This window comes from Pelmatolapia mariae, linkage group LG6 (assembly GCF_036321145.2).
Source record: "Pelmatolapia mariae isolate MD_Pm_ZW linkage group LG6, Pm_UMD_F_2, whole genome shotgun sequence".
Taxonomy (NCBI): Eukaryota; Metazoa; Chordata; class Actinopteri; order Cichliformes; family Cichlidae; genus Pelmatolapia; species Pelmatolapia mariae.
The window spans coordinates 32,916,342-32,935,006 of NC_086232.1; the positions used below are offsets into that span (position 1 = coordinate 32,916,342).

At 41.4% G+C, this 18,665-nt stretch overlaps 1 protein-coding gene across 1 annotated transcript; it reads right to left on the reverse strand.

The window, feature by feature from the left end:
* Positions 1-10: 10 nt before the first annotated feature.
* slx4 (SLX4 structure-specific endonuclease subunit homolog (S. cerevisiae)) lies at positions 11-14,507 on the reverse strand. Its single transcript, XM_063476626.2, has 14 exons — positions 14,340-14,507; positions 13,568-14,088; positions 12,217-12,424; positions 11,548-11,778; positions 11,248-11,474; positions 10,232-10,527; positions 9,740-9,968; positions 9,203-9,372; positions 7,542-7,688; positions 6,992-7,161; positions 3,906-6,190; positions 2,373-2,472; positions 1,841-2,143; positions 11-350 (listed from the first exon to the last, which is right to left on the reverse strand). The coding sequence occupies exons 2-14, from the start codon at positions 14,043-14,045 to the stop codon at positions 11-13; spliced, it is 5,184 nt and encodes a 1,727-aa protein (XP_063332696.1). The 5' UTR covers positions 14,046-14,088; positions 14,340-14,507.
* Between the last annotated feature and the right edge of the window lie 4,158 nt (positions 14,508-18,665).

Sequence of the window (18,665 nt, forward strand, 5' to 3'; positions counted from 1 at the left end):
TGCCTCTCTTTCACCTACTTTTGCCCGCCTTGCCTGTCCTCTTGACCCGCCTGCGGCTCGGTGCGGCGTGGCCTGGCTTGGCTGTGGTGAAGGTGATACACTGAGAGTCCAGGTAGTCCATGAGCTTGGCGGCCCCCAGGCGTATCCCCGCTGCTTTGAGTTGCTCCTGAAGCTGAGACAGAACCAGAGGCTTATACTGGAGGATCTGACTGTACAGCTTGGAGTCGGACAAGATGAAGGAGCGCACGGCTTTGAGTTGATCCTGGAGCCGGGACGCTGCTTGAGAGGCAGAAATCCCGCCATCGCTGTCGGAGTCGCCATCGGACGAGATGCATAATTCTGGATTGGACCTGATGAGAAAGAAGCGGTTAATTTTATAGACTCTATTAAGTGTCTAATTTTTAAAATGAGTGTCAGGCATCTAACTTGTATATCCGAGGGTCAAACGTGCACACACTAAGCAACAGCTGGTACTGGAAAGCTACTTCAACAGTTCCAAAATGTCTCAAAGCAGCCACATGTCAGTAGTTGTGTGGTCGTGTCTGACTCCAGCCAGGCGTGTAAGGGGTCATGTTGGCACCAAATGATCAATCACAAAACATGAATGAAATCAAGTTTTAACCTCCCAAATATGAGGAATTGTACCTGTAAAATGGGCTAAAAGCAACTCCTTATATTGGCTAAATTATCTGATCCAGAAACTCAGTTCATGGATGTGTGCAGGTTGTTTTTTCTCTCTCTGTCCTGCATTACTGGAGCTGCTCCTGTTTTTTCTGTGCAACACTGTAATTGTGTTAAAGGAAGCCAAAGATCCCTGAATACTATTGCCCTACTAATCCAACCACCAAGCGTCACTAAAGTAATCCCATTTTCCAAGAGAACTGAGCAGGTGAGTAGTGGTGCTTTTATACACACTGATCTGTTACCTGGTACAAAAACAGCATTCAGGCAAGTTACCTTAAATTCTAGTTCATATCAGTGCCATCAGCTCATGATGCAGAATATCTGTGTGTGAATTTGAATTTGCTGATAAAGTTTATATCACATATAATCAGCATCATCTTTAAACTTTTTCCCCATTCTGTGCATTTTAAGCTCTTTCTCTCAGGAGCGCTAACATCACGTGTCTTTGACTCATTGTTATATGGCTGTTATCTCCACTGTTAATCTCTGTTAATGTCATTTTAAATAGTGGACATAATTAGATGAAGTATTTTAAAATCACACTGGTAAGAGGAAAAATGACATTTTTATACATTTCAAATTTCCCCCAAATAATTTCATCCATAAAGGTTGTTTATCTTGACTTTATAGTTGTGCACTCACTACTGACTAAATTCATTGTTTTTTTCCCAGGTAGGAACAAAAAACAACATTCTAGAGCTCAATTATTAAAAACACTAAAAATGTAAGCACCCTCTGTATAGCTGTGGGTTGTGGTGTACACAGATGTACACTTTGGTGTCATTCTGAGGCAACAGCACAGCAAATCACGCACAATGACCATAGCAGGTTACAAACTCATGCTATTCAGCTGTGAAGGAGGGCAACGGTGTCTAACATCCTCTTCACAATCTTCATGCACTGTGTCAACTCTTGATGGACTTCAAATCTTTAAACTAAGGCGTTATCTTCTGAATGTTCACGACTGCCAAGAGATTACTTGGTGTGAACTTTTAATGTCATCTGATTTGTTACCAACACTAGTACATGTGCACACAGGCGAGCAACTCTGAATCCACCAGAAACATGGCTCCTGGAGAACACAGGTCACTGACTGAGTTTATAAGCAAGCGTGCTGTTATGTAACACCTAAGATGATCTACACACTGCGCAGTACCTTTCAGATTCTTCACTGGCTCCAGCTGAGGAGGTGTTGGAGCCCTGTGAGTTGGACAGAGGCTCCCCCACCTCATCACCGTTGTGCTTCACAGGGCACACATCAGCAGGTGCTTGGGGTTCTTTAAACTTCACAGTCTGGGCGCAGGACACTGGCCTGCTGGCAGGGGGCTTCATCTGAGCTGTGGCTCCTGAGACTGGGGCCTCATCCTCAGAGTCTGAGCTGACCAGCTGGTGTGTGTATTGGTGGATCTCCTTGAGTTTTAGGATCATCTGGCGCTTCGGTAAAGGCCGAACGCCAAACCTGCACAGAGGCGAAAGTTAAAGGCATTTGTAAGGCACAGACGGACTAACAGATGGACAGAAGGAAAACAGCCTGACAGCGAGCAAAGCCAGACAGACTGCGTTGACAGTGACACCAGGGGAGCTAATTGGATAGATTCCTCACTTAATCGCTGTGATTAGTTAGAAAAAAAAAAACAACTCGGCCTTTATCTAATCTTTAACAAGTGGATGAGAGTGAACCAACTGACCTGTTGAGCTTGTTCTTGAGCTCTGGCGTGTCCATGTCAGAGTAGTGGGGCATGGGAGTGATGGGCACCAAGGTGCACCGCCTTTTGCTGTGAGACAACACTGATGGAACACAAGAAGAAGACACTGTTTAGGCATAAAGTCTAATTTCTGCACTAGAAGTTCATAAATAGAAGACAAGTTCGTGCAGTCCTTTAAAAAAATCCCAACTAATTATTTATTCAACAGAAATTAAGCAATATATCTGTAATAGCCCGCAATCATATCTAACAGGTTTTGTTTTTTCCTAATCTAAATCAATAATTTAGGCACTGATTAAGTTATACTAATTGTAAAACATTTGAATGAATTGGTGATATTAAACAATATAGATAAAATGAACCTGATAAAGCAATAAGCCCCCCAAAAACACATTTATTCCTTGTTTTCCACTTGAATTTAACCTCCTAGGACCTGGCGTCCACATATGTGGACATCACATTTTGGGTTATTTAGACCAAAATACTCAATTTTGCTCTACATGGCCCTGATATCCACTTACGAGGACATTATACTGCTACTGTTCTATCAAAATTTTAAACAAATATCCTCACATGTGGCTCTCATTTTTCTTAAAAACAAAATTAAGGTAAAAAAAAAAATCTGGTAATTCTTTGTTTTTACATTCATCGGGCCCCAATATGCCCAAATATCAAAGAGAAATTAAAAATGCATGCTGTGGAAGAGTTTAGGTCTTAGGAGGTTAATCAATACTTCAAACTTTTACCACTCAATTTGGTTTTAACCTTGAAATGAGGCTCAGATATAACATTCTTTCACAATTAACAAGTTTGTGCTCATTAAAGTTAATGAGCACAACATTAATTAATGTTGCAGAGTCTCGACTTTAAAATATAAAGTGCCTTGAGATGCCTATTTTTTTTTTTTTTGGTTTGGTGCTTTTTAAATAAAAACAAACTGAATTAATTGTGGAGGTTGTTTGAGAACTTGTGGTCGATAATAATAATTATCTGTCTTTTTGTGATTTTTATTGCTCTGGAATGTGTCGGTTGCTTATGTATATAGGACTACTTTGTCTATATTTCTCTTGCTATAAGAGCTGTTTAACACTAAAATTTCTCATTTTTGGGATAATAAAGGTTTATTCTATTCTATTCTTTCTGTCTTGGTGGAGAAGAGCATGTTTTTAAGCCTGGCACTCGGTTTTTATTGTATGTGTAGCCCTGTGCAGGCTTGTTGTCCCAACCACAAAGGTACAGCGTGTGTATCACAGCATGTACAACCCTGTGAATACAGACAATAACTTTCTACTTCAGGCACAGGTTGTCTGATAGAGTGAAGAATCTGATTAAATTCTGAAACAACTTTCTAGTATAAATTATGTATTAGAGGAAAAATACTTCTTGATATTTAATTAAAATCAAGACCTGTTGATACATATTGGGATGTTTTTTATAATTTAGGCTAAAACAAATATTATTTAGTAATATGCAGTTTATATTTATGCTAGCAAATTACACAATAGAAATACTTACCTGGGGTCTTATGATAGGTTGAGGGGTTCACCCTCTTAGAGAGAGGAAGGTGTTCCTCCTCTTCTTCTTCTTCCCAGCTGTCCCATATTTTGGAGTCCAGGAGGCCGTTGTCAATCTCTGGTGTGGTCAGCAATTTGGCTTTAGGTGGGGACGTGGTGATGGAGGGACCTGCGTGCACCTGAGGACTGTGACATTTAGGCGTGGAAGGGGTAGTCACGCCACCACAGCGGTTTAAAGACTGGCTGCTGTGTCTGGACGATTCAGGTCGACTGATGGGAGAGGTTAATGACTGGGTTGTTTCTCGCTGTCCGCTGTCCTCCAGCCTCAGACTGAAGCATCCTGGATCAGCGTCTACACAGACATCAAGCCCCCATGAATCATTGAACGCTATGGGAGGCTCATCCATGGCCATGAAACTCTGCTGAAAACTAGATTCTTCAACATCTGCCTCTATTTTTATTTCTCCCTCCTGTCCTTCATTGAACATTTCTTCAGTACGATCGGAATCTGTCTCTCTTCCTTCCTTCTCATTCTTTAACCTCTTTTCATAAATGCTGGAATTATGAGAACGTCGCCTCTGACTAGAGGACACGGTGTGCCTCGGTGAACTTTCAAAACTATGAGAAGACAAAGAGCGTGGGCCTGAAGGGTCAGACACAGGGGAGAGGTGAAAGCTCCCCAGGTCTGTTTTCTCTGGGCTATCTGATGGTGCTCTCTCCCTTTTCTGACCCATTGAGTTCTGCTTACTGGCATGAGTGTGAAGCAGGGAGGAAGCAAGACGCATAGGGGAATGGTGGAGCTCCGTTTGTAAGGGAGTGCTGCTGTAAGGTTGGGGGTGGCGCTGAAGAGGAATATCACGCTTTGAAGAAACTTGGAGGGAATCAAGGTGAGTCGAGCTTGAGAGATTTGACAGTTTAGGCTGAGGCAGGGGAACTTTGAACCTCTCTCCATCGTTCCTTGAATCATCACTATTCTCTCTTTTTGGAGAAAAGCTGAAGTTCCTTTCTATCTTCAACCTGGAGACACTGCCCTTCATTTGGTCGGTGTCGGCAGAATCCTTGGTTTCACTGTTGGAGGGGTGAAGGGTGCTCTTAAGAGTAGGAGAAGAAAAAACAGAGAGTGATGATGGGGATGTTTGACTTCTCCGAAACAGCTGCGTCCTGCACATGCTGCTTCTGGTCTGAGTGGAGCTGCTCCTGGTGCCGCTGCCAGGACGGACAGGTGTGGACGGGATCAGCCAGGAAACTTCTGGAGAACAGTCTAATTGATCACCAGCACTGTGCCCCAAACTACTGGCCTCTTTATTCAAAGCTGGTTCATTGGCTGCTGAGTTGTGCCTGGATTTGATTTCTGTATAACTGGGAGAACGTGGTAAGGGGCTACGGGAACTAAGAACAGCAACATCCCCCTCAAGCTCCTCACTGGAGTCTGACAAAACTATGAGCTCGGGTTCGTCTTTCTTCTGAGCTGAATCAGGAGAATGAGGGGTGCAAATACTATAAGGACCTTGGCTTTCTCGCTTCATGTGTTCCAATAGATCTTTCTTGGGCATTTTCAATTCAACTGCATTTTTTCCCTTGTCTCCACTGCCACCCATGTCACCTACTTGTCCAGGGGACACACCTGGGACCGGCAAGTTGGATGTCCCTGGTGGAGGACTGATGGAAGGATCACTAACTACACTTGCTGAAGACTGAAGCAAAGCTCTCCCTGAAAATTCATATGATGGTTTACAGGGGGACTGCTGAGAAAGGTGCACCTTTGGCAGACCAGAGGTAGAAGCTAAGGAGGAAGGCTCTGCTTCCTCGTACACCCCCCACGAATCTGAGAAGAGACGGCTGTAGCTGCGATCCAGGCTGGGGTTGGGCTCACGTTGAAAGTCAGGTTGCAGTTTTTTGTCACTTAAGCTTTTTTTAGTTTCTCCATCTTCTTCCTCATCTAGCGCCTCCTCCTCCTCCTCCTCCTTCTCCTCCTCCCTCTTTCTCTGCGTGGACACAAACTCATAGATCTCCTCCAACTCTTCCTCATTCACTTTCTCCTCGTGAATCTCTCTATCGCCGGACGTGACCTCAGCAGCTTGATGATCCCCTTCCAGGCCTTCATCTCTTCCTCTGTCTGAATCTTCCCCGTCGTCACCGTCAGCATCGTCTTCGTTCCACATGGAGCGGAGGAGCTCGATGAAGGCCTGGTCTGTTTCCTCCTCCTGGGTTAAGTAGCTGCCCTCGTCTCTCAGAGTCTCCTCTTGCCCAAGATGACAAAGCTGTTGTAGCTCCTGCAAGTCAAACCTGAAACAGGAAAGAGAAACGAAAGAAAGAAGCTTTCACAACAACGTCAAATTTTAAGAGTTCTTACATGAAATTCAGAAAATATCAAAAAGAATAATACTTTTTTAAGTATTGTTTTTTAAATCATTTTAATGTTTTATTTTAAAAAATGGAAACTCTTAACAGAAGTTCTTTTCACACATGCATTGGAGCCCTGAACCTTTCTCAGCTTATGTAAAGCAGCTGTATGAGAGAACTCAAATATCTGACTCAGTCACATCACAGTCAAACCTGCCAGCTTCCAACATGCTCTCTCACATGTACGCTGTCTCCTCGTGTGTCTTACATGTGAGAAAGAACAACTGCGAACCACATCCTGACTGCATTCTCCAGATGCTGCCCATGTGTATATGTTTACAAACATCTGGGCTTCTAATTTAAGTGCAATTACGAGAACCAGCTCTGTTTAATAAAGAACAAAGCTAGACAACAAACAAGATCCTGGTTTATATGATGAAATATCGACTGTTTAAGGCATTTGAGCTTTTTTGAGGGAGCAGACATCCACTCTAGTTTTAGGTTTCGGCATTAAAACTTCCCTCTTTAATAAGGCATACTGTAATTGCTGGTTCAGGTGACCCTGAACCGCCCCATCGTTATGACACTATTGCCCTGGGCTACTAGGGGAACTCCAAGCGGCATTCTTTTTTTTTTTTGTTTCTCTCTCATTTTCAGTCTGCATGTATTTATGCCACTGCTGCACGCATGAACTTTTGCTTTGTATTTTGTGCTTGGGACTTTACGTCCTCCATCTCCTGGTACCTTTGTGCCAGCTCCAGCACATGAGGCTGCAGCGATGCCGGTAAGGAGAAGTGGGCTGTGTAGAGATACTGTAGCAGAGTAAACACTGCTTGGGCCGGGACGTCGCTGATCAACACCCTCTGAGCAGGAGGCACGCCTTCCTCCTGCACCCCAAAACCACTTTCATGCATCTGTGACACGAGCAGAAGAGCAAATAGACTCTGAAAAAGCTGAATTAATTCATAAGAAACTAAATAAACAACTTCAAACAAAACAAAATTCCCAATTAGTTTTTAAAGCGTTGAAATAAATTACATTCACACAGCTTATTCTTTCAAGCAAAATGAAATCTCAACCTGCAGCATCGCACACTACAGTATGCATCAGTGTAGACCTTTAATTACCTCTTACAATCATACTATTATTATTTATACTACTTACTTCAATTTTTACACTAATTAGATTATATTTCATACTTGCAAAACATGACAGAACAATATGCATAATAATGCGTCCCTGGTGTTGCACATCAGCAGAGCTTTGACGTGCAACACAGTAATAACTGATTTACCATTTCTGCCAGCAGGGGGCAGCGAGCATACACCATGAAGGAATGTGCAAAGAAGACTTCTCCACTGTCCACCTGGAGCTGGACATCACTGAGCTGAGGGTTGTTCACCATGCTGCTCAGGTCTGACGCCAATGTGGACAGCGCTACCTACAGGGGGAAAACCATCACAATACAATGACGTAAGTTAACATGTTATTTAGGTCCTGATATTTATTTTATTATAATTATTGCTTTAACAGAACACGATGAATTAAGGTGATTTAAAAACTGTGTCATCACAAAGTTAGCCTGCAGCATGCAGAACGGTTTGCATCACAGCTGGGCAGACGGGTGCTGAGCCAACCTGTGCACTGCTGGAAAGTTTATAAAAGATGACATCGTTTATAAACATGACATCATGAGTCATGTGAAAAAGAACGTTTTTGTAGGACTGTGCAACCATATGAAAAAACTAATTACACCCCATGACTCAGTAGGCTGTAGAAGCATATCTACCAGTAATAAACTGAAATAATTCTTTTATATGTGTGACTATATCAGTGTCTCTGTCTCGCATCACTGTGGAGGAATTTTGTCCCACTCTTCTTTACAAGATTGCTTCTGTTCATTAAGGTTTGTGGGAATTAGTTGGCAAATTCCTGCCACAGCACTTAAATCAGGTTGAGATTTGAATTTTGGGACAACTGCAACACCTTGACTCTTTTTTTTAGCAGATTTGCATCACTGTCCTGCTGCATGACCCAGTATGAGCGAGAGAGATGGGCTCAAATTTGACTCTACAATACTTTGTTATTCAGATGAGTTTATGGTCAAAACAATGACTGCAAGGTGCCCAGGTCGTGTGGCTGCTCTTCACCAGCACAGCAGCTCATACCAGCGTATGAGGTGTCTGTTCTGATGTGCTATGTTCGTGCAAAACTAAGCTGTGTTGCCATGTTGTTGTTTTTTATAAATAAGAGACTTTCTTGTGGTAGCCCCTCCAAATAAGACATACCTGTTCAGTCTTTTTCCTAATTTAACTCTAACATTACACATGTAAACTCTTTTCCTGTACAGTCTGAGATGTACTTGGGTTTTCTTCAGTTTCTCTGAGAATTGATGAAGGCCTGCTGGGACATCTACTCCCCATTAGTGAGGACGGCATTGTGTCAACACAATTGAATGCACCAGACCAGCAAACTGCCAAAACTTCTACTTCTTTTATAGAGGTGGTCAGAGTACTTCAAGATTCAAGATTCTTTATTTGTCACATGCATAGTTATTCAAGTACAACATGCAGTGAAATGTATCTGAGGAATGAGGAAGATGGTGTTGTTGACAAAGGTATTGCACTAACTGTTTAGGAATTACAGCCGTCTTTATACAGACCCCCATTTTCAGTGGCTAAAAATTTATTGGACAACTGACTGACAAGTAGCCGTATGACTGTTCACTCAAATAAAATATCTGGAGGTGATTCTTTATATTTGGCAGCTTTTTACAACAAACCCTTGTTTATACTCCAGAACAAGAGGGCCAGATTAAACTTGGCCTGGAAACATCTAGGGACCTTACTACAGATCTAACTGAAAGAAAATAAAGTGGTCCTACAAAAACAGTACTTAAAAGATTTGGTTAGATGAAATTAATGAACGTAATGGAAATGTTAAGAAACATCTTACTGATTGGTGGCTGTCTCCAACTTTTTCCTTTGGTTGCTCAGCTGCTGTCATCGCTTGGCTATGTCTTTCCTCAGCATGCATGTGGGCCCTTTCTGGCAGGAAGCCACTGGCACAGAGGTCAGCCTGCTCCTCTGATTCCTCCTGGATGAAGCCGCTCTCGCTGGCGTTGTCTGCGAAAAAAGGTTAAATAGTTTAGCCTCATGTTTAGCACAATGTTAAAATGTTTATAAAATGTCTATAAAACTTATATAACCAACACCCGCAGTTTTAGTTTTTCTTCAACATACACAGCAAGAACAGAAGACAGTGAACAAAGGTGTGTATGTGATGTGTTCACACATATTTTAGGCGCTTTGCCTTTTATTTAAATGTTCAAATTAAACTCTACAGGAAATAACATCATAATTTTATATCATATAAAATATCAAACTGTCAGTTAACTTATTGGTACAATTTTCACATTAGGTAAGGCTTTAATGCTGCTCCACTTTAAATAAAAAAATGTTTTAGGACATAATTTTTGTCTGCGTGTTTTACCTTTGGCTGTGTATCCATACTGTGTGAGTGTCATGCCTTCGTCAGCCAGGTCCATCAGGTCTCGAAGAACCTGACTGCTCACTGAGAGCTGCCCTGTGCCGGGCGTGGAGGGAGCTGGGGAGCAGGAAGCCGTCTTGGCAGAGGATGGTAGGATGGAGGTCCTGAACGCAGTGGTGGGAGTTCCTCCGCCCACAGGCTTGTCGTGGGAGCCTTCTGAGGCTGCATCAGTCTAGAAGTGGAGGAGTTTTTGGTCAGATATTGTAAGACATGCAAGATCACGCTCTTCTCAGTATGAAGATCCACTGGGACCCATTAGTGATTCCAAAACACATTTTTCTCTCAACAGTTTTATCTGTCCTTAAAGTTGCATCTGATTAAAACAAATGAACAAAAGAGTAGCTTCCATTCAATCTGATCGATTAAATCCTCCACTTAGTTCAAAACTGACGCAATAACACAATAAAAAATAAGCATGTCTTTGGTCTCTCTCACCATTGCTGATACCCAGGGTGAGAAGAACTCCCTGAGCTCCGGAACGTAGAAATCAGACAGACAGGTGGAGTCTCCGTCAAGCAGTCGGCTTTTCTCCCAGAGGGGGGCAGCTCCGCTCCAGCTATGCAGAGTGCTAGGGCTGCGAGGTGGGGTTGGGGGAGAGTCTGGAGGGCTGCGCAGGAGAAGAGCAGAAACACGTTCCTGCAACCTCCTCAGTGCCCCATCAGCATCCTGAATGAGAAGTAATGGAGCAGGGCGAGGGACGACTCCTTTTTTTCTCTTTCCACGCCCTTTACCTGCACGAGGGGAGCAGAGGATTTAGGTGCTGCCGCTATTTGAAAACTTCCTCATTAAATTTGAGTAAAAAACAACTTAATGTAACCTTTTAGTTATTAAATATCTAATAGACAGTCACATATACACTGCTGCAGGGCTTTAAAACGGCGACAGGTATGCAAACCCACAATCTACAGACTGTACTGTTAAACATTTGTTGTTCATTGACAAAAACAAGACGAAAACCTTCCTTGTTAAACCTTTTTCGCTTGGACTTTTCTTTGCTCACTTTTGCTCTTGAGCTGTTACTGGTATTTATTCTGACTTGGTTTGATAACTGAGAAATGACCGGTCCTCATCAGCAATCATAATTAAAGACAAAGCTAAACCAAGATCAAAGGCATGGTATCCTGGCTGCAGGGTGTGTTGATAATTAAATATTAAACTAAAGTTCAAATGTCAAATTAATAAACCACACCTAAGTTTCTGACTTTGAAAACTGAGTTGGGAATTCAGTAAATGTAAATGTGTTTTATCTCTTCTGTACTTTGGGCTTTTCCTCCTGTGACCTTGCTTAATGCAGGTATTTCTGTCTCTGGAGCTGCACGTTTCTGAGGTGTGATAGCATAAGAAGCTGGAAAAAGGAATTATTGTAGGAGAAGATTTGAATTTGGTACTCGAGTTTTATCTATCTTTATTTATCTTCTCCCCTCTCCCTGCTTTTTGAAAAACACAGATACCTGCGTCTGGCCTCCACTTCAGATCTTGAGTCACTGACGTGTGAGAAGTGCCAGTCTTTGTTTGATACTGCCTCTCTTCCTCTTTCTTTTGTTCCAGCAGGGAGGAGGACAGAGCCAGAGCCACCATGGTCTCTTCATCCAGGGGTTCGGGCTTTTTCTTGGGCTTCTTCCGTGCCTGCAGGCCTGGCTTGGTTGGGCCTTTCCTTTTGGTGCCCACAGCTTGAATGCTGAAGAAGACAATGGCTAGAGTTAGATGTCATCTATCTTTTAGTTATGCAACAAAGTTATTGTCTGACTTACAGTAAATTAGCAGTGGCAGCACTCTGGGTTTCCTCAGCTTGTCTCTGCAGAGCCTGTATCAGCACAGCGGGGGAGACGTCCATATCTGAAGAACAGCGCTTCAAGTGGACTGAGCGGCTCTTTTGGGACTTGAACTTCTTACCACAGATGGGACAATCAGGAACACCAGAAGGTGGTGGAGGAGGAGGTGCAGGAGCCGCAGGGCCACTCTTTTCACTCTCATCCAAACACCTGTACAGAGAGATTTTTGACAAAAATGAAAAAATATATATATTTTGATTATTCAGAGAGATACTTTAGGTAAAAGTTCATGTATCCAGAAAAGAAAATCAAGAATTTTCTAAAACACAGAAACTGAGGATGATTTTTTATTTGTGGAAAACTCTTATAACCTCAGGATTTCATTATTTTAATCAGATGTTTGTCATTATACTTTATGAAGTTATGACCTGAAAATTGGAAAAGTTATTGTTTTATTTTCAGACAAATCATTTAAATGCAACTTGGTGCACTCACTGAGTGGAATCCTTAAGCGGAGGTTACTTGTCCAATAAACATTCTCTTACAGTGCTTTAGCAGTGAAGACAGATTGTTTAATGTTATTTAGCCTCCCTGTGTGTCCACCAGTATGTAAAGCTATCATCTAAAATGCAATCAAAATCCTCAGACCTGTTAAGATGCTGTGTGCGACCCTCTGCTGTCATGTGTGTTAAGTCTCTGTGGCAAATCTGACAGAAGAAAAGCCCTCCATCCTCTAAGTCCACAATCTGGGCCTGCGCTGCCTCACTGTCCAGCTCCTGCTGCAGCTGCAGAGCAAGAGCCTCATCGTTGTCTTGAGGCTCTGGAGGAAGAGCAGAGCTGAAGGTATCTGGAGTATCTGCGAACAGCCCCGAGACAGAGAAATATACGGGTTAAAGTGAGGGATAGCAAGAATAACACAGCAACATTTCAGAAAACAGGATTTCAAAATAAGGAAAAGGTATGGGCCACATTTCCTATTTTTCAACAATAGAACCCAGTCCCTGGGTAACAGGTTGTTAGTAGTTTGTCAGCAGTCTACAGTTTATGAAGGTAAATTCTATATGGCCTATACTGAAATATAATGACGCAAATTTAAAGTGTAAAATTTGGAAAAAAATATGTCTCGGATCAATACAGACACAGAAAACCCTACACAAAATATTACAGTGTTTATAAGGTCTACATTTGTCTTCATAATGTTGCTGCTTTTGCCATGTTTAGACTGTGAGGCAGATTAATACTATCCTTGTGTCACAAATCACCCCTGACACTCACCATCAAACACTCCACCCTGTCAACACTGTCTTCTTCACCTCTTTTGTGCACTGCTCATTGCTTTTAATGGTTGAACTCAGGTATTTAAACTCATTCACCATTACTACCTCTACTGTTCAAGGTGTACCCCGTCTCTCACCCTATAACAGCTGGAAACAGCTTCAGCCCCATAAACCTGAATTGGATAAGCATAAGAAAGTAGGTGTATGCTTATTATAGTTAAGTAAACTAAACTAAACTGAACTGAACTAAAAGCTAAAACTTGATGTGAAAAAACTGTTAATTATGTAATATAAAAATAAAATCTAGACTAAGTAAAATAAAATAAGAATGTAAAGCAAATGTCTTTAGATTTTGTCAGTTTGATCAAACTTGTTATTGCAGCCAGTTTGATCAGACTCTTGTGCATCTGTTAATCCAGAGAGCAGAGATATCTCCTTGGCGGAGTCTTTATATTGTTGTATTTTCTTACTGTGCAGTTCTGAGCCTGTTAATTCTTGCCCCTGACAAATACCACACATTAGATAACAAAGGAAAACTGAATCTAATAAAAACCAAAGCTAAACATTTTAACTATAAAAACTAACCCACTCTAAACTGCCTGAACCTAAATTGAACACAAACACAACAGAAATAAAACTAATGAAAAAACAAAACTGAGCAGGAAAAGAGAGCACATCAAAGTAGGGAATGCAGTAGACTGGAGAGGATCATGTCATCTCACCCTGATTTTTTTTCTGTGTAAAAGGAGTATAGTTGTTCTCGTGGTTTGCTGGTTGGGTGTGATTTTTGTGCACCATCTTCTGTGGACTATCTCTCTTGAACTGCTTCATCCTCAGGAGCACTTTGTCTTTCGCTCTTAGGCCGCTTTGAGGACTTGGCCCTGCTTCCTTTAAAGGCTCAGCTGATGGCCAAGCATCCCCTGACTGATGTCCAGCCTCTCCATTGACCACACGCGTTTCTCCTCCACCATCATCGCCAGCACCACCAGCAGCAGCAGCAGCAGCAGGCTGGGTCCAAGATAGCCTTTTGATAGAGTTAACAGCTTTTTTGTTATTTCTCCTTCTCTTATCCTCTTCGCTTGCTTGACTGGAGGTCTGCCTCTCTGCTTTCCTCGCCTGTCTGGCTTCACCTGGTTTCTTGCGGACTCGTCTTAGACGCTTCGGGCTGAAATCTTCAAAATCCTGGTCCGAGTCATCCATTATACTGTACTTTTCTTCGCAATATGAGGCTTTTACGATCACCCTGCAAAAAGACAACTAGTTTAAGCTGGATCCACTGATGTGAAACGATGGAGGGAAAAAGTTTAATTTGCATGCAAGTAAATTTTGCGCGGGTAAATCTGTATTCAAATAAAAACAGTGATGCTATAATTACATGCACACTGAGACAAATGGAAATGGTTATATGTGGCGCAGATGTTTGACAAATCATGCCACAAAAGGTATGGAGTGAAAACAACAGCTAGCTACTTATGCTAGCACCTCTATACTTACCCATATTTGATGAATTAACTGTTTAATTTTCTGCCTCATCGTTTACAGAGGCCGCCGAAGAGTTTATTGTCATTTATTTAAAACTATATGTGGCGCTATAGAGTTTTTTATTAACTAAAAAGCCTGGAAGAGAGCAAACAGCACTTGTTTTCATTTCAAAGCTACTCCCCAAACCGCTTCATTTAAAACTTCCGGCCATGTGACGGTGAAATGAACGAATAACCGGGTGCTGTCGAGGTCATGTGACTAAAGCGAGCGGCTTTGGACGAAATCTATAAATAACAGTTTAATATAATCATTTATAAACGCTTTATTAAAGATTTCCAACACTTTATTAGTCGTTTTAAACTAAATAATGATTTTTTTTGAACCAGTTTAAGACCCAGGCTTGATTAACATGTTCCTTAAAGCAATCACACTGCAGCAACTCAATGAATTTACACGTCAACATGGTCAAGATGACCTGAAGTTCAAATCATACCACCGCAATGGGAAAGAAAGGTGATTTTAAGTGACTTTGCATGCGGCATGATTGTTAGCGCCAGACGGAATGGTCTGAGTATGTAGAAACTGCTGAGCTGCTGAGATTTTCCAAAACAACCATCTCTATGGTTTATAGAGAATGGGCCAAGAAAGAGAAAATATCCAGTTAGTTGTAGTTCTCTGGAACTTGTTGATGTCAGCGGAGGATGGCCAGACTGTTCCAGCTGATAGGAAGGCAACAATGACTCAAACAGCTGTTGCAACCGAGGTATGCAGAAGTGGATCTCTGCACGCATGACACCTTGAAGCAGATTAGCTAATGGAGAAAACCACAAAGCCTACCCGAGGATTGTTGCTGATCATGTCCATCACTTTATGACCACAGTGTAAAGATTTTATCCATATCGGATGGATAAGTTCTCTGTACTCAAAAAGCCTCCACAGTCACCAGAGTTTTGGGATGTGGTGGAACAAGAAATTCACATCATAAATCTGCAGCTACTGTGCGATGCTGTCATCAAAATATGGACCTAAATCTCCGAGGAATCTTTGCAGCACCTCACTGAATCTCTGCTGTGAAGAATTAAGGTAGTTCTGAAGGCACAGGGGTCTAACCAGGTACTAGCAAGGTATGACTTATAAAGTGACTGGTGAGTGGATAGGCTTTGATGAATACTGTTAGAATGTGAAGGCATGTAGAAAGCAAGCAAATTCAGAAACATCTTATAAATCTGCAGAGGTAAATCTACGGTAAGATTTACTATACACAGAGGAGTTTATAGTTTACGTCTTTGTGTCTAAGTGTATTTCTGTGCCTGGAGTTTACACAGAGGGACAGACACCGACTCAGACATCATAGACTTTTTAAAGAAAAAGACTCCAGTAATACACACTTAAAAGATCTTTCCAAACCTCATGACTTGAATTTGAGACAGGGACTAAATGATGTTACCTGACTGAAAATTTCATTACACTTTCACTTCTTAATGCAGTTTTTATATTTTGTAAATGAGCATTCAGATTCTAACTGGCTGCTACATGAGTGTGACTTCACCAACTGGGCATCACAACAAATTTCCCATAGCCATTCAAGTGGCAGAGACTCAGTGCAAGACTTTTGCAATCAGGATGATCTCCAGAAGATCAGAAACATTTGTATGGAGTACAAGCTATTTTCTAAGAGAAAGAACCAGAACTCATATTTGTGCAGCTGTGTGGATGTGATTATGCTGCACTGGCAGACACATAGACAACTGCTAAATCATTACCTGCTCTGATGAGCCTTGATGCTGCCACATTCAGATTGTAACGTCACACCTGGGACTGAAAAATTAACCTAAACGTGAAGTGCCAAAAAATTGTAGTTCCTTCACCGGCCAAGAGGCCATCTACACTGCATTAGTGAGTCAGTTTCCCTTATATCAAAATCGCACCCTACAGATTTCTACACTCCTTCATAAGGACTGTTTTTTTTTTTTAAATAACTTACTTTTTAAAAAGTTTATTAACATCTAAAGTTATGGGTGTAGCCACATACAACTATATCCGTTAAGTCTGCCTCCTCCACTGATTACTTTGAGCCACTAAGCGGCACTGGCCTTTTAGGGTATTAACTTGCACCCACCTGCAATCCATCATTCCACCACTTCTGTTTGCGAAAAACAAATAAGGTGGTAGCCAAAACACAAACAAATGGGTAAAATCAGTGTCTGGATTCCCCTTTTATGTACAGTCTATGCTGCATTGTAACAACTCTCGATGCTGATGGTGGTTGTCTTATTGGACTGCTTAGCACCAATCACCCATTATTTATATGGTACAGCCAACCTGAACTACTGTTGCTCGTTATGTCCATGTCTTTATGACCAGTGTTTCCATCTTCTGCTATTTTAGCAGGTCAGGTTTAGCACATCATAAAGTTCTTATTATTTGAGACTATTTTCTTCTAAATGACAATTACTTCAGTGCACTAAAATGTACTTCACAGGTTTCACAGACTATTGTGAAGGTGCTGCACAATGCCATCATGTACCAAATGTCTCTGAGGAATGTTTCCAGCAACTTGTTCAATCTAAAAACACCAAAAGATTAGCAAATGTGTACCTGACATAGTGGTTAAAATGAGTATTTTCTATAATCACACAGGTTCTCACTAGACTTTTTGTAGAGCCTAGCAGGTTACTTATTAATGCTTTGCACTTCGACTGAAAGAAGGGGGTCTTACTTTCCTGCTAATAATAAAAGCAAGTGCCAATTTTTGCTGACAATAGTCTGGCTTTGGTGGAAATGCATGAATCCGGTTCTAGTTCAGGCACCAGACTCACATGGGTGGAAAAGAGGCATCGGTCACTATTTGTAAAGTGCTGCATCGATAAATATCATTTTACTAAACATAACAATTCAACTCCATCTTTTTAAAAGTTCAGGATGAGGACTAAAGTTGAAATAAATGTTATTTTAGGTGACATGAAAACCAAACAGTTGTTGCTGGTAATGTAAAACCGGAAACAAATGAATACACACCAACAGGAGGAAGTGATGCCTCATTATTTAGTCAACAGAGTACTGGAGTTCTTCTGTTGCACACAGTTTATTTAACAATATGGTATATAAGTAAGAAATGAGTCTTTTACCAGTTTATACAGTGATTTCATTCGCTCTTCCTTATATCTATAGTATTTTGCTTAATAACTTGATTTACAATAGGAGAAAAAGTAAATCCCCCTAATTCAAGTTTTTTTTGTGAGAGGAATGAGGGTTGATGACATTTAGTTCTCCTCCAGGTGAATCTCAAATGTGCCCTTCATCCCCTGATAGCACACAACTTAGTGTAAAATTTGGAGAACTGGGCGTCATCCGAGACATTGCCTACAAACAACCACTGATCATTCCACCTCAGCTTAGGGGGCTGGTCTCTTTCTCGCACTCTCTTTACACTTTACAACATTTGTATGACAAAAAAGTATGACAAATTCTTTTTAATGTCAAAGCAACAACTTTCTACACCTGCAAGACAACGTTTCCAAATTCTAGGCCACTGAGTTGTAGGCTGCAGTCCTTATTGGTGAACCAATCAGCTGTATATCTCTTAAGCCGCGTGTCCACCCAAAAGTACCCAGAAGTCGTAGTCACAGAAATTTTTGTTTCCAAGGAAATAAAAAAGTTTAAAGGCCCGTGAAAATTAAGCAAAAGAAAAGAAAAAAAATCCACTGACATATCAAAAAGAGACGGCTGCTTTTACACCCTGGAGTTGGTGGTAAAGACGGGTACTCCAATCAGAAATGTTCAGCGCTTCAAAACCACCCAAAGCAGGGACTTTTTTTTTTTTTTTTGGTGGGGGTTAAATAATTACCCCAAACGTAACTGAAAGTATGGTCCCTAGTCCCTGGTAAAAGTTCTTGTGGTGGAAACGCGGCTTTAGTGACTGTGAGGGTTTGTGTCAGTGTCTTCATGTGCTCCTGCATACATGCCTGTTTACACAAACTGCTGCAGGCCATTTCCTACTTTAATACAAATGAGTGCTCTTCATACACACAAAAAGAATGGGAGCGGTCATTGTCCCTGAACGCATCTTCTTGCAGTAATAGTACAACACTAGATTACAATTGCCAGGAATGACAGCTTGTGAAGATAACAAAAACCTGGCCCAATTCCGAGACAAAATATTTTACAGTTTCCAAAAAAAGGAAAAAAAAAAGAAAACAACTCTCAAAGGTACAAAATAAAGATATGAATAATATAATGCAACTTTACATTTTTGTAAAAAAAAAAAAAAAAAAAAAGAAAAAGAAAGAAAGAAAGGCATGACCCCAAAAACAAACAACCCCCCCCCCCCCCAAAAAA